A 17,304-nucleotide genomic window follows, 5' to 3' on the forward strand; every position below is an offset into this window, starting at 1 on the left:
ACTTCTTCGCTTCCATCAGTTTAAAGACTTTAAACCATTCGAATTTCCAAGTATTAAATCGATTATGGAAAGAGAGGGAAAGGAAAAATAAAATAAGAAGTTGGAAAGATTATAATTTAAATTGTTATTATAACATATGCTTATATACGTTCATGTAAGTATATCAATAGGTGACATCATTAAACTATGTTATTATAATTTATTGGTGCCATTTCATTTTTATATTTATATGTACGTATGTAAATATGTATTAAAATAATATGATGAAGATCAATTAAAAATCCCTTGAGGTATGTTTTATATTTTTAAATTAGATTATTTTTATGTTTTCTTAGATTATTTTTTCAATAGCTCATGCGGGTCCCAAAAATGTATTTTGTGATCAAGTCATTGTGTCCTTTCCAAAGAAGTTAAGGCCATACTTGCCGATCTTGATGACTGAACTAAGCGAACATCCCATTCCGATGACTCCGTTTAGCAATGCTTCCCCCCTCTTCATCTTCTCCTGTAATCACCCATAAAAACACTTCTGCCATAATAGTAATTCTATAATAATTCATAAAAACATAATAATTGTTATTTTAAATCAAGCAACTATTAATCATCCAATAACAGTTAATGGTTAACGACAATCTTCATTAACAATTAATACAACGTATATAAATAACTACCTATTTCACATGATCATGAAAAGATAATCCATTAAATCCAACGGTTATGAACAAATTTGAAATTAGGTCAAAATTTTGGGATGTAACACCATTAAAATGTGAATCCAAGATTGAAATTAACACTCTTTCAAGGTCGAATGAATGCAAAAGTTTTGTATTCTTGCATTTAACATATTAAAGCATAGATTAAAAAATCTTTGGACTTGCCTCAAAGTCCAAAGTCCAATGGCATGTAGAGTCAACTAGCATGGATTCGAGAGTTGAGTCTAGGTGAGTTCAGACTTCTGGATATGGGAGTCCTTGTTGTTGACTTGGGCGAGTTTGACATCAAGACTCGTGAGTGCCCTTCTGATGGATTCTTGTCGCTGCTTGGACGCGCTTAACAACTTATATTTTGATTATTATTTTCAACTTATTTTGTCATTTGTTCTTTATGCTTGCTCAAAACAGTGTTTTAGGGTGACTCCGATGAAATGGAGGATGATGACGATGAGGCCTTTGATGATGAAGAAGAAGATTTAGCTCTTCATTTAAATACCTAAAAACCTACTAGTTCAAAGCTTGAAAAATTGAGTTATAGTGAGAGAGAGAAAAGCAAGATGTAGTCTTTAATTTTCTGTTTTTCACATTTGGACATATCACTATATTCTATTCTGTATACATTTATAAACTTATGCTGCTAATAAACATTTTAAAGTTAGAAATAATGAGGAAATTTTAGATATTGAGTGTCTGGGATTCATATGATGTGTAATGTTTCAATTATGGCTCTTTTGTTCTCTAAATAGATTAATTTATTTTTTCTTTTTTGTAAAACTAAGGTATTTTTTCCTATTGCCAACTCCTTGCCGAGTCTTTTCCGAGTCCAAGTCCAGGGTTTTGGTCTGGAGAGTTTGAGGTGACTCCAAGTTTTGCAACTGGGTAAAGTATATTGGTGTCCAGAATGCAAGTAAAGCATAGAAAACTTCATGCTCATGATTCAAAATGGGTGTTTGTGCTTTATAGTAGTAAGCTCATGAAATACAAACTTTGGATCCACTCTATGTATTGCACTCTAAAAACTCTTATTCTGTATACATTTATAAACTTATGCTGCTAATAAACATTTAAAGTTCGAAATAATGAGGAATTATAGATATTGAGTGTTTGGGATTCATATGATGTGTGATGTTTCAATTATGGCTCTTTTGTTCTCTAAATGGACTAATTTATTTTTGCCTATTTGTAAAACTAAAGTTTTTTATCCTATTGCCAAGTCCTTGCTGAGTCTTTTCCGAGTCCAAGTCCAGTTTTTTGGTTTGCAGAGTTTGAGGTGAGTCCAAGTTTTCCAACTGTGTAAAGTATATTGGTGTCCATAATGCAAGTAAAGCATAGAGAATTTCATGCGCATGATTTGAAATGGGTATACGTGCTTTATAGTAGTAAGCTCATGAATGCAAACTTTGGATCTACTCTTTCTATGTATTGCAGTCTAAAAACTCTTATGAAGTTATCAAATGAGTCAATGCTGCTCACTGGAAGTCTTTATACCATTATTTAGCATGAATTTTCAATGACTACATAAAGAGCTTCATCATGGCATCGTCATTCTCAATGTTGTATTAATCTATGACATCAATGAAGTGCCTGTTGGTGAGTTTTGTTCCACTACAACATACAAAATCAAATACTTAGTATTCTAGGACCAAACACCAAATCTCCAACTCTCTCTTGAATAAGGATGCTCATATGCGAGTTAAGGAAAGATGCATCCAAAATATCTTCCATTCAGCGAAACATTACTCTAACAACATGAAATAATATCTTACTCTAAGTGAGGAAATGTAGAAACTGTGCAATATTCCAAAGCAACACAAGCAATTCACCATGAAGGCCAACAATGAATCAACAATTACTTTGATAGCATTATGACAACAATTTCAACGTCTCCTCTCCTACCCTACTCTCTAGTCTATTATCCTGTCTACTGAGGGAAAGCCTCGGTCTTTTGCAGTTGTTCTATTACAAGAAAGGGTCAAGATTGATTCAAGATCAAGCGCCAAGATTAACCCATGACAAACCTTAATTAGGGTGTGACCACTATCATCCAATTACATGAAGGCACCAGCCTGCGGACCAATAAGAGAATTACAATGCTTTTTAGGGCTAATGAGAATATAGATAAGATAGAGGTACTAGATGCCATCCACATGTACATTTGGCATAATATAATTGAATATGCTTGAACACATGTAATTGGAGCCTTTTAATTGGTTGAAGACAAGTAGGCACCACCTCTACATCCTTATCTCATAGACTTGGTCAATTTGGTGGTGATGACAAAATATCTCTTTGTACACTCAATCTATTCCTTGGAGATGAAGAAATATCTCTTGATATTCCCAAATTTCTTCATCTGTGTGAACTTTCTCTGTCCTCTCATCTTGAAACCTTTTCATTTTCATGATATTTGAACTTTTATTTGAAAGCTTTTTGTGTTGGGCTTGGTCTCGTAGAAGTGATTTGGGTGCTTTATACAGTTGAATCCTCTAACTGAACTTGGATTTTGGAAGGAAATTCAATTTTGATCTTCAAACTTGAACATCATTATGCTTGCCCCCTTGTTATGGTTGTTAGATCTCTTCACTTTTGACCTTAGAAACCCTTCCAGTTTCAGCAACTCATCACCTATGCCTTCTTGAAATCTTGAAATCGAAGGCCTCACTGGCTTGAAATTCCAATCCCTTGATCTTGAATCCACACCACCTGCTTTCCTCAAGTACCTTGCAAACCATGAAAAGAAACTCATATAAGTTTGCAAAGTGATAAATAAAATAGAATTAGGGCATTCTTATGGCTAATTTAACTTTATATAAAAGTTGTATCTATTTAATCTTTGTACTGATACCCAACAACCTCCAATATCAACCTGATTGGTATTTTGATTTTTTCATTTGCTGAGTTTTCAAAGTTCACTTCCTCTCAGCAAAGCATCTTCTAAATTTGCTGATGGCCATTAGTAGTATGCCTTGCTTGTTACTTGATTGATTTCGCCTTGAAATGATTGGTCTTGACATGAAGTTTGGATTGCCTTTATATATGCATCTTTGTCAAGAGGCAGATTGACTTGGTTAGGATCAAATTAATTGCAAATTACAAAAGTCATCATGATGCTGACCTAATTAGGCATTTTTCAATGAATCTTATTTGCCCTGCTATTTTCAGAGGTTGCATATGAGTTGGGCTCTTACACTTTTTGGAAAATGCCTGTTTTTGAGCTTACATCCTTATAATTTTTGGGCATTGATGTGTTCTTGTGATCCTCCTTTCATGAATTTTGGAAATTGTCATAGCTTAGGGCTTGATGCTTATACTTTTTTTGGAAATTGACGGCCTGTCGGCCTCAATGTATGAAGCGGAATTTGTCTATTGTTAAGGTGCAATAAATGAAGCTCAAGTGAGAATTTACCTGTGTGTTGAGTTCAACACAAATAGGCTTGAGTGGATTTTGCTCATTCATTGGGTTCAATGCTCAGTGTGGTGATTGGGATTTGTATTAGTGTTGGGTGCATTGCTTAAACTTTGGGGCGGAATTTGTCTTTAGGTTGGGCTCATTATCTAGCTTGGAGTGGAGATTACCTAATGCTTGAGGACTTACAATTGCATTTTAGAGAACACTCTCTTGTTGGGCACATGTACTTAGTGCTTTCTTAGAAAATGTGTTGCCTTTGGACTCACCTATATTGGCCGAGTGAAAATTGTTTTCTTCCTAGGCACAATACAATTATAAATCTGAAGTTGTCCTTTTGTTGGGCAGGGTTTGTCAAGTGCGAATCGGAATATGTTCATGTATTCGGCTCTTTGCATGGTTGAAGTGAATCTTGTTCATGCTTTGGATTTGGCTGGATTACTCCTAAAAATAATGAAGTGTAAACTTCTTTCACCTCTTTCCCAAATCTCACTTGGATTTTCAGAACACCTCATATCCCCACCTTCGATTCGAGAGCACTTAGTTGACTAAGGATTTGGAATTTGATGTTCAACACTTACCGCACAAGGCTTTGATTCACTCCTAAGAAAAATTCTTAATCATGATCTTGCACCAGGATTTAGACATCTGACACCCTGGAAATTGGCCATATTGCCCCTAAGACTACCAAACTATTAGCTGCTAAAGCAAAAAGAGGGCATCCCTGTTTGGAATGGGGCTATGGTGTGAAAACCTAACAACAGAAGCCTTTACAATACAGTTTATCTTTGAGATAGTAAAAGATTACATTTGGGCAGTCAGCCATTAGTATTACCATCTTGGCTATTGCTTTTTAAAAATGCCTAGGGTCTTTCTACAATTTAGTTCATTATATAGTATACAAAAGCAAGTTGGTTATATAAAGATTTCCAGACTTGTAGATCAGGTTAAAGATACACTTATGTTAGGAGAAGATCATGTTTATCCTATGTTCCCCCAAGTTTCCGGGACGGGGACGATAGGGGACAATGGGACGGGTTTCCAGGACAACAAAAGTTTTTGCCGATTTAGGGGCCAGGGAGGGGCGGTAAATGGGGACGTCTATATAACAATAAGGAAAATTATAATATATAGAGAAATTTAAAATATTTATATGAAAACATGAATAAAGCATGTAATTATACATAATAGAACCTTAAAATATAAGAATCAACAGAATTCGTATGCCAAATTTGTGTTACTTTGAGAGTCAAAGTCAAAGTCCCCAAGGTGTCCCCAAGTCTTTGAGATGTTTATTAGCGGGGCTGTGTTTATCATACGTTGGTCTGTGATCTATAATCATGTTTAAATCATTTTGTAGCCAATTTCTTTGACATCTTAAAAATATTTCATTGGTGCTGCATTTCGGTAGCTTGTATAAACTAATGTCTGCTTTGTTTGTAAGATGTCTTTGTTAAAATTCTTTTTGTTTTTTCATGTTTTCAGAGAGAAGTATTATTGCAATTTTTTTCCTAATGAGCTAAGCAAGCCTAAAACCTAACATTTTAATGATTTTTCTTTTTAGGATTAAAAATTTCAAAATATGACATGTGAATTTTTTCCTTTAAACAGGTAGGAACTCCGGGACGTCTTCTTGATCATTTAACAAATACCAAGGGCTTCAATCTACGGACGTTAAAGTATTTGGTATTTTTATTGCTTCTTTTGTGTTGTTTTTGCTTTAGTAATTTGTCAGCTTTGACATTAAAGTTTTCCAATGAGTGCTAAGTGTTCCATTTATTCTCATGAGAGATGGATTCATGTTGAATCACTACTCATGAAATATGGGTTAATGAGTTTGACTCAAAAATCACATAGTTAAATCCTGATAGCAATATCACAATTAAAGTTTTTATCAAGGACTTTTTTGAACTGTAATTTTTTGAAGCCATTTTTTCCCACATAGAATAAACTATAGTTAACTGCTTCTAAATGGCTGTACGGATAAAGTTTAATTAGAAATGATGCTTTTAAAATTATTTATTCTATTAATGTTAATGGCAGAGAATACATTATATGAAGAATACGAGGTTGTTCATTCTCATTATACATGCAGACTGGATTATCATTATGAGGCCAACTGAATATCGAGGAACTAAAAGACCTAGGAACCAAAATCCCCGACTACATGCACGGTACTACTATTTATACTTGAATTAGAGCCAGATTTTGGCTGCCAAATGTTTACCATACAGGGTAAATGGATACTTATCGCATTAATAATTTAGAATGTAGCACAGAACAGATGCTTTATTCATATAAGCACATATGCAATTCCAATTACAATTATAATCCATAAATCCATTCGGACGATGTACATATACTTCCCGAAGGGGTGATTCGACCGTCACATGACCTTGCGGATAGCAACTCAACCCGTCAGCTATAATATAGTTTTTACCGACAACACCAAAATCCATAGCAATCATTAATGAAGCCCAATCCAACATTCAAATTTACCAACTCATTAGATGCATTTAATGCCCTCCAAATCCACCACTTATCCACGAATACTTGCCACCAAATGTAGATTGTATAGCTGTTGACATGTATGCTAATTGTTTTGACATGCAGTTCAGCTGCCACTTGCCACCCTCACATCTTCCTCGTAGATGTCATGTTGACCGTGCACAACCCAAAACTGTATGACACATGGTGCACTGGATCTCTTTGTACTGTGTGGCCACCTACTATTGCACAATATTTTGTAATCCATTATCTGCTACATGCATCCAGACTCCAAGACCTGCAGGATTTTGCTTCTAAGCCAAGATGGTACTGCACCGGAGAGACTGGTCAAGAGTTTATTAGTCCAAATTGATATTATAGGATAGCTCTGCTTATGGATGCTGGGTATTTTATTCATTGGCATTCAAGAAGTTTTCATCTTTCCCAAGCACATCTTGTTGAATGCTTATCATTTCATATGCAGTCCAATCATCCCTTGCCACCTTGCTTTTTCCAACTGGATATCATGTTGACCATGCCCAACCCAAAACTTAGTGATTGAGGGTGCGCTTGATCTCTTTGCCGCTGCGTGACTGTCAACTATTGCATGCTATAGTGCATTGCACTTTCTGCTGCATTCATCCAACTTAAGACTTGCAGTGTAATCTATACCCTTATTTTTTGGATTGTTTGCTAGTCTTGATTGCCAATGTGAATAATTTGGATGATTGATTTGCCTCAGATTTCATGCAGCATAAAAGTTAACTCCAACAATTAAACAGTTAACAACATTGAACGTGAAATAAGAACTGCTGTATCATCTATGAGATCATTTGACATTGGAAATGTGGTTCCTTGCTGAAGCAAAAGTACCGATTTTATTCTATTGCTCATGCAATATGCTGATCACAAAGCTCTATTCAATTATACTTAAAAGGGATTGCACAAAAATCAGCAATATAAAATGAATGCCTGGAAAAGGCATGTTATTACAATCATTCAGACCTGATGCAGCAGATCTGGAAAGCAGAGAGTCATCAGTTTTGCTAAATAAGTCTTCCAAGGTCCATTTACAATATCTCAAGGGCAGTAATTACGTCATTAAACCTCTTCAAGACAAACCCTTCACTCCTAGAATGCTCAGATCAATTACCCTTCACTCCAAATGTCTGTAACCACCATCCACAGGTCTGAAATATGGTCAGAACTTACAGCAACAGAAAGCTGGGTACACTGGTACAAGGGTGGCCAGAAATTAACCCCAAAGACTCTTCACAAATCTCATTAGGTAAATGCTGATGAAAGAAGTCCGCAATAGCCGTACTAATTTTTTACTGAGGTCTGAAAACAAGGTATAAAATCTCTATTTTTGAGCCAAATGGCTTTAATCCTTCAAGGGTGAGTATAAGAATAAGTTATTACAAATGTTCCTCACCTGTAAACTACACCAAACTATTCCAGGACCTCCTATACACACAGGCACCTCTATTAAGATTTTATTGGCACTGGATAATACTCTTTATAACCCCACATACACCAGCAAGTACTGTATGGCCGTCTATGGGGTCACCTAATCTAGAAAATTCAAAACTCAACCAAAATCTGTGACTCACCTATCAGCTGAGGGAAATAGAATGAGCCATTACCGACAAGTTGGAAATATTACTTGGAATTTGAGCAAAAAGTGAATTCTCTATCTTGCTGGAATGGTATGGCCAGCACTAGGAATGTCTCCAAAGTCACTGGAAGCTTGAATGGCACTAATAAATCATTAGACACACCAAAAAGGGAACCCAAATCAAAATACTTCATAAATCTTCATCTGTTCCAATACTCTTTCCACTGATCTTGAACAAACCAGTAAAATTTCAAACTGAAATTACCAACCAGCTTGGGTAGATCTTGCACTAACAAAACCAGGCGCTATTTGAAGAGGGTTTTCATCCTTGACAATCCAAGGAAGAATTATCCAAGTTAATTTCAACAGTGGCATGTTTTGTGTGGACAACCAAAATCGTGAAATAAGATCCCAAACTCAAATATATAGAGTTGGAGGTAAAGATTAGGGCAACACAAATTCAAAATATAATACTTACCCTCAAAAGTCCCCAAGTAGCTTTTAAATTACTTTCTGTCTTTCTCCTTGCCTATGTGTCCCCACTTTGAGGCAACTTTATAAAAAGATTTATCTGTTTAAGTTTTATATTAAAAGTCATTTTTTTATCACTTGTGAAAATTATAAAAATATTATTTGTATCACCTCAGGAAGGTCATGAAGGTACTGAAATTGACAATGCTTCACACAAAAGCAAAGGGGGAACTGAAACAGACCAAGTGCCCAAAATAATACTTATTAAAAGTAGCATATGCTAAAACTAAAAGTACTGTCTAAACACATTGAAACTGCAAACTCAAGCTCTCTGCAGAACACTGAGTCCCCTAATCAACTCCGCTTAGCCTACAAGAACCCCAAAAACAGGCTCATGGGAAGCCAAACTGAGTAGGAGAAAAATGGTAACATTACGTGGGGATTTTCTTGTATGCCTTGATGGTCCTGCATTGGAGAGACAAGTCATGAATATGCAGGTGCAAATTGGTACTATAGCATAGATCTGCTTGTTAGTCCTTAAATTATGACGTCTGTCATGTATTTTTTATGTAGGCATTCAAGAAGACTTCATCTTTCCTTACCAGATACTGTGGCAGAATTATGGTAGAGAAACAAATTTTAATGAAGCAGTTCCCTAGGAAGCATAACCATGATATGTCTTGAGAGGGAGGAGTAAATTTTACAAGATTATTCTGTGGAACTGCAAACTTAGTGCAGAAATTGGTCAATTTTGAAAGTCCTTTCATGGAAGAACACTATTTTTTTGTTATCAATTATACCAAAGTAATTATGTGGGAAAGTTTATTTTTCTAAGCGAGTTTGAAAGGCTTCCTTATCTTATGTTGTTTGAAAGGCATCCTTCTCTTTTCTTTTTTAGACTTGGTAACCATAATTCCTAAGAATAAGTTTTTGGCCCCACAGTGAATAAATAATTAGTATTATAACCAAAGATAAAGATTTTTTTCAATTTTTTGGGGATGAAGAACAAGACGAATAGCTTATATTTTTATATTTAAGGCCGTCTTAATTGCATAGAGAGAGTGAAAGTAAAGGAGAGAGTGTACACCATGACTCTTGACCTATGGATAGTTCTAATTAGTTTGAGATCATTGATTATAGTGCACACTATTTAGTTTGACTTTGGAGTTTGAACCTCAATATCAAACACAAACTACAAAATACAAATGTCAGCCTAGGAGCCAAGGAGGGTAGCTGCTTTAATTTATGATTATTTACTAAGGGGTGTTAAAGTTGTCCAGTCAGATTGATTCCATCTGATATACATTATTGTTATTAGTAATCATTGTTTCCTATATATACTTATCCATGTCAATAATAAATTTTATTATATATATATATATATTATTATTCATGTTAATATAATAATATTTAAATGATGTTTACACCATAGAGACATGTCTCCTGTTCTCATATTTATATGAGATTCAATTCTTCATTTGGAGATGATCAATAACAATGGCTATGATTCTACATTTGCAGAAACGATCCTAGAAATTAACATGGTATCAGAGCAGGCTGCGAATGCATAAAGAAGGAAATTTTTTTTTTTTTGAAAGGATTTTTTTATTCACGGTGAATGTTGTTTGAATGGATTATAAGTTGACTGTGCCTGGAGTTGCCCTGGTCATTGGGGGCTTTATACCTGCAAGGTTCCAGTTTGAAAGCGGTCAAGGCCTTGTTTGAATATGGAGCAGTTTAAGGGCCTGCCTAGATTACCCACGACTGCAGCACCACAACTATATGAGTTGGAATTCCAGTCTGATTTAGATGCCTACAAATTGACTTAAGACAATAATTCTTGGAATCAGCTTGACAACATTCATGTGAAGACAAAATTATTATTGTCATAACCGGCTTAGAAGATTTACTTGCACGTCACAAATGAGGGTGGTTGTCAGTAATGCATCTTCCTAACTACTGACAAGATGGTACCAATAGAGAAAGGAGAATAAACATTATATATATGTGTCTCGGTTCAGATGTAAGGGCATAGTGAATACAAAATATTTTATTTAAGATATGTGGTGTTGTTAACAGATTGAATACAAGAGTGTGCTGCACGACTACTGGCTATAGAAATAAAACAAATATTCTGAAAAAAAAATAAAAAAAATTGAAAGATAATATTCATGGTTCAGTACAGGATCAATCATTCAAAGAGAGGACCTGCAGAAGAACTATAAGTTTGACAGAATAAATTTCTTAAGTTCTGTGAGTTATTTCAAGGACAACAAACTAGTGAAGATAAGTGTTGATTCTGTGTACTTTCTGGCTAAAATAAATTCAGATGCCTTTACAGTTTACAGTGGTGTGTTATACAGAAGAATGACTGAAAAGATTTGCTTCAGATGTCAAGAGCATTATATCTGCAGTTTCATTTATATACAGACTTAGCAGAGGCCATAAACATGGTTATCGTAGGAGGACTGTATACAGACTTAGATGTAATGACTATTGCGCAAATAAAAATTCTGAGATACGAAGACAACAATAAGTCAGGCCAATGATATTCTATCTTGAATCGGTATTATTGGGTGTCTCTACTTCCACCCAGTACAAGGACCAGCTACGTCTAAAGTTCACCATTCAAAATTAATATATACTTGCACATTGATTGTTCACATACTGTGAATTGAAGATGATGATTTCGTGTGCAATGGTCGAACTGTGTGCACATTACAATTTGTTAGAGTTTACACTGGTCGAATTTTGGTCCAGCGAACAACATTAAAATACAATGGCAAATAGGACGGTTGTCTATTCATTAATCATTAGCATTAAATTCAGGTCAAATTAAATGACAAATACTAAAGCTATGATGATGAGGGCTTAAGGGGGTATTTACAAGAGAGGAGGATTACACAGTGATTGGAGGGATCAACACGATAGAGGGATATGAGTGGACCACGTCAGAAATAAAGCTTCATCGCACTGATAAAATAACAATTTCATTATTCAAATCATCCTTAACAACTGTTCTTCTTATTCCATCTAATAATCACACATAGACACTTCAAACAGATTAAAATCCATGTTTCATGATAGGAATAATTGCAAAGAATGCAGATCAGTATTCCTATGGCAGATATGATGAATTTTTGCTTCCTGTCAGACCTGTGTCAGTCAGATTGTGAATCTAGCAGTGATAGGTACACATTTTTTGTGCATGTCCCCCATTTCAAGTTGTCTCCGCTTTAATGCAGTTTGGTGGATGTTATAGATCAGTTGGCTTTCCATGAACTTTGAATGAGAAAACTTACTAAAGGGAAGATGTCATCACAGTGGTAGCTGAAATATGGAATATGTGATCTGGTTGAATAATGTTTTGGGAACAGGGATGGTAATGATCACATCCTTGCAAATATACATTGGTATCATAGATGGATTACATGCTTACACCTAAAGCAAATTGGAAGAATGTATTGACTTCATAAAAGGAATGAGAGGGAATTCTACATTGTGGGGGGAGTAATAATAATCAATGTTCCATTCCCACTTGAACCATTTCTAAAGGGAACATGTTAGAGAAGGGACACCATCAGAGCTCCAAACTGAACCATCATTTGATTTGATACATATGGATCTTCATCAAAGCAAATTGGAAGAATGTATTGACTTCACAAAAGGAATGAGAGGGAATTCTACATTGTGGGGGGAGTAATAAAAATCAATGTTCCATTCCCACTTGAACCATCTTTAAAGGGAACATGTTAGAGAAGGGACACCATCAGAGCTCCAAACTGAACCATCATTTGATTTGATACATATGGATCTTCATCAGAGAAACTTGTATTAAGGATGTGGATGTGCAGACAAGTATTTATTAGGTATGTTGCCGAGGCATTTGTGCAGGACTCAATCTTATGATAGTAGCTCCAATGAAGTTTTTGATCTAGGATCCATTAGTCATTTGATGCTCATGCTAGATAAAGTGAAGCTCTTGAAGCGAATATCTTTGATGATTGAGATTTTGAGTATCCTTTCATATCAAGAGGGAGTCTGATACTTCATCGGAGACAACCTTATACAAGGAGCTCAGAAGATTGATACTTAGACGAAGTCTAACATACATGTGTATGACTACATGGTTGTGATGGGCCTACTCGTGTACATCATGAGGAAGTAATAACTTGTCACTTGAAGGTTGAAAGATTAATATCAGATTCAAAGGGAGTCCGACAAGCAACCTTGGGTGAAAAGATTCTCAAAGGGAGTAACTACATGACCTGACTTCCTAGGATCACTGTTTAGAGGGAGAATTTTTGAGGTGCAATTCTTTGTGAATGGTGTCTTCTCTATGAGGAGAAGTTCTAAGTGAAACTCCTGACGAAGTCTAACATACATGTGTATGATTACATGGTTGTGATGGGCCTACTCATGTGTACATCACAAAGAAGTAATAACTTGTCACCTGAAGGTTGAAAGATTAATACCAGATTTAGAGGGAGTCCAATGGGCATCCTTGGATGAAGAGAGTCTCAAAGGGAGTAACTACAAGACTTGACTTCCCAGTATCATTGTTCAGAGGGAGAATTTTTGAAGTGCAATTCTTTGTGAATGGTGTCTTCTCTATGAGGAGAAGTTCTAAGTGAAACTCCTTGTAATGCGTTCTTCTCTGTGAGAGAAAATTAAGGTGAAAGCCTTTGTGCCACCCTTTGAATGGGTTCATGGTGGTTACTATTTCACATATGATATGTAATGAAAGGTGACGAATGAAAGGTGACGATCTTTCATTGACATAGATAAACAGAAGGTAATTATTGTAAGATGACGATCTTATAAATGGTAGACCTGTTATCATGACAAGCTTCATTAAATTGTTGTCCTAGAGTGCTAGAAGTCATGATAACGAACAAATAGAAGATAACCATTGTAAGGTGGCGATCTTATAAATGGTAGACCTGTTATCATGGTTCTTTGGGCCGGATTGCCAGACACCATGATAACCAACTCATCATAGGTCTTTCGCGGATTTTGCTAGACACCATGATAACCAACTTGTTATGGTTCTTTGGGCTGTATCATGTTGGAAACCATGACATAGTTTCTATTATAGACCATACTTAAGGTGGTGTTCAAGCTTATATTAAAGTTAATGGGATTTTTTACAAGTGAGATGATATCTCTTCATATACGTGAGAGCATAATGTGTTCTATATTAATCCTCCCTAACTAAGAGGGAGTGTTAAAGTTGTAGTTTTAGTCGGATTGATTCGATCTGATATACATTATTGTTATTAGTAATTATCATTTCCTCTATATACTTATCCATGTCAATAATATATATTGTATATAATATATATATATTATTATTCATGTTAATATAATATTATTTAAATGATGTTTACACCATAGAGACATGTCTCCTCCTCTCATATTTATATGAGATCCAAATCTACATTTGGAGATGATCAATAACAATGGCTATGATTCTACGTTTGCAGAAATGATCCTAAAAATTAACAGGGGGCTGCAGTTATGAGTCATGACAATAAAAGCTTTAACAAATTTGTCTCCTTCTTTGATTCAATCTTCCATATATTTGATGCACGTCTGTCTTGTTGGTCACTTCCTCATCAAACAAAGCTTCTAATAGTTTTGATATAACACCGAACTCAGTTTTAAGCAAACATCGTTGTTTAAACAATATGATAATAATTTCAGAGCCTTGTCTTGAACAGCTATTTAAGCATAGCCAGATAACTGTCCCAGAGAATGCGTCATTGTGGCATTTTATCAAACAGTACACTAGTATTTTATGTGCATCTCTTTTTGCACGTGTCTAGTAGGAAAGTCACCAAAATAACTCTTGACATAAATTGAAGTTGGTTCTCCAAATGATGTTACGAGCCTCTAATTTGGACTTCCGTTGAGAAGATTGCTGGCAGAGATAACTGAGCCTAGCCTTACCCAATTGAGTCCCCCATCTCCTGCTAAGAGGATGCTGTTAAGATTGAAAATAAAAAGTTGCAGTTCTGGGATTTCCAGCAAGGAATGGATTTCAAGTACATCATTCTGCCTAATCTCATATTTTTTGTTCATCTTAGGTGTTGTTTATTAAAAACGAGAATTTTGACTATTATGACAACTGTTTTATACTCATGTGATCTCTTCATATTTTGAACTGAATTTTTGTTTGTAACCTAGAATTATTTTTACTTCTAATTTCATTTTTCTTCTAGTCAATGTATTAATAGAAATAACATGTTTCCACCTGGCCACATCAATAACATGAAAGGAACAGTTGTTTCTAGTTGTACTTCTGAGAGAATTACTGAATAAATTCACTTGGGGGGTGGAGGTGGCAGGGAGAGAGTTTTGGTATATTTATGCTGAAAAGTTGCCATTGATTGCTGAGTGTATTGGTCAAAAATCTGTTAAAAGAAATTATCTTTTGGGAAAAAAGGTAGTGAGGGGAGCAAGAAATATTTTGTCATGATAAATCATGATTTTGAAAGATGATTGTTTGCATGAGGCTTCCTCTCTCCCCTGACCTTTCTAACTATTATATACACTTCTCTCTATCTCTATTGACATATCTCTCACTCATACACACACAAGCTCCTTGTTTCTCCCTTCCTATCTCTATCTCTATTCCCCATTCGCCATCCTTTCTTCCCCTTTCCCCGCCCTCACCTCACTCTCTATCTCCATCTATCTATATCTACGTCTCTCCTCCCTCTCCATCTCTCTTCCCTCTTCCACCTCATATATTGAGCTCCCTCCCTCTCTCTCTCTCTCTCTATAGACACACACATACACACATTCCCCTCTCTATTTCTCTCTCCCCCATTCTCTCTTCCTTTCTCTCATACATTCTTTGTTTCTCCCTATCAACTATCTCCCCGCCCTTTCTATACACTCTTGCCTCTTCTCTCTCCTTATATCTTCTCCCTTTCTATCTATGTCTTGTTCTTTCTAGCTCCGTCATTTTATATTTAATACAATTATATTTAAATTTTGATGTTTTTAAAATTACTACTATCTAATTTATTTTAAGATATTTAAAAAATGTGAAATCAATTCTTGCTTTTAGTTTGTATGTATAATGGTCATTACGAAAATGTATACAACTTTTAATTTTTGTTTTTTGCATGAATTTGAAAATTGGACCTGCAAAATTGAAATTGTCCAATACCGGGATGAATAACTTTGATTATATTTCTATAATATCTGAATAGGACATTATCTCCAATTTTTCTCACAAACAATTTTCAGAACATTACAGATAGAATTTGCAATCAAAACTCAACAATATTAACCAGTAATTGCTCATATAAATTCTTCAGAAATGCATATTATTGCATTATACATCAGCAATACAATAACCAAAGGTCAAATATGGAAAATACAGTCAGATTGGAAATAACAATAAAATGTACTTGTAATTCCAAGTGTGAATTCCAATATGAATTCACCGCAAAGATGAATCGGGGCTATGACCAATCCACTCAAGAAGAGCCCTAAGGTTTCTGTCCTTAGGATCCTCAAGAAGAGAAAGCTAGCAGCTTCCCAAAGTTCTCCAAAGAGAAACCAAAAATTAAGTCTCAAATTCAAGCATATCCAAAAATGAATGAGGCTTCTCCTTTTAATCCTAAAAGTTGTGACTTTTCAACTCCCTTCTTGTGTTTTCGTCTTTTCCCTCCTTGTCACTTTTAGCCTACTTTATAATATTAAATTGACCTTTAGTAAACTCAAATTATGCTTCCCATAGTCAATTCTAATACTATATGAATATGTCTTTAAATTCCCTAATGTCCCAAAAAGGGGGACACTACAGTCCTCCCTCCTTGAGATTGCTTGCCCTCAAGCAATTGATATCAGGATCCCAAATCAATCTCTGAAACTCTGACGCATTTGTAGGTTGCATGACTCTGAACATAAATCTCTGATTGTGTAACATCACAACATAATCCACAAGATGTAAAACTGATATCCTGTTAACACCTAGATCCCAAACCAACCTATCAGTACGATCTTGGATGTAGGAATAAATGGTCAATGAATCACCAACCTCTTGAATCAGACAACTAAATAAATGGACGTCAAACACATTGCCCATATGTAAGGAACCTAACTCATCCTGTCTTTGGATGTTGCTGCCATAACTTATTGTAGTATCAAGAATGTCAACAAAGTCACCACTATGTTGTTGAACTAAGAAGACAAACATCTCATGTGGAATATATCGCAACATATGTGGTGTCCGCTCATCTGCAAGCAAGAAACTAATAGTTGAAGGCTAAGCCAAATCTGGAAATCTACAAATAGTCCAAGCAGGACAGCCACTGGTAACTGTAGTATGCAGAAAGATAAAATCACTAATCAATAAGTAGGCAGTTTCCATCCCATAAGAACTTGGTGATAAATCTCTAGGTAAGCTGTAAAAACCCTCAAGGCTATCTGCTTGACCATAAGTATGATTACTGAAATAAACACCTCCATCAATGAAATAATCACCATCAAGTGAAGTGTTTGAATCATTTTCACTTATTTCATCTCTATCCACATGACATTGTGTATATATATAACTGCTGTCATAAAAATTAGAGTTTTCATTGTTCATT

The 17,304-nt window shown here is 35.3% G+C and overlaps 1 protein-coding gene across 1 annotated transcript in view; it reads left to right on the plus strand.

The window, feature by feature from the left end:
• LOC149533310 (DEA(D/H)-box RNA helicase family protein) overlaps positions 1-17,304 on the plus strand; it is a 133,018-nt gene that overhangs the window by 78,493 nt on the left and 37,221 nt on the right. The window contains exon 5 of the mRNA XM_089807651.1: positions 5,731-5,805. Coding sequence (XP_089663777.1) covers positions 5,731-5,805 — 75 coding nt within the window. The remainder of the gene's footprint in view (positions 1-5,730; positions 5,806-17,304) is intronic.

Source organism: Cupressus sempervirens, chromosome 10 (assembly GCF_028749045.1).
Source record: "Cupressus sempervirens isolate cs-2001-9-10 chromosome 10, ASM2874904v1, whole genome shotgun sequence".
Lineage (NCBI taxonomy): Eukaryota > Viridiplantae > Streptophyta > Pinopsida > Cupressales > Cupressaceae > Cupressus > Cupressus sempervirens.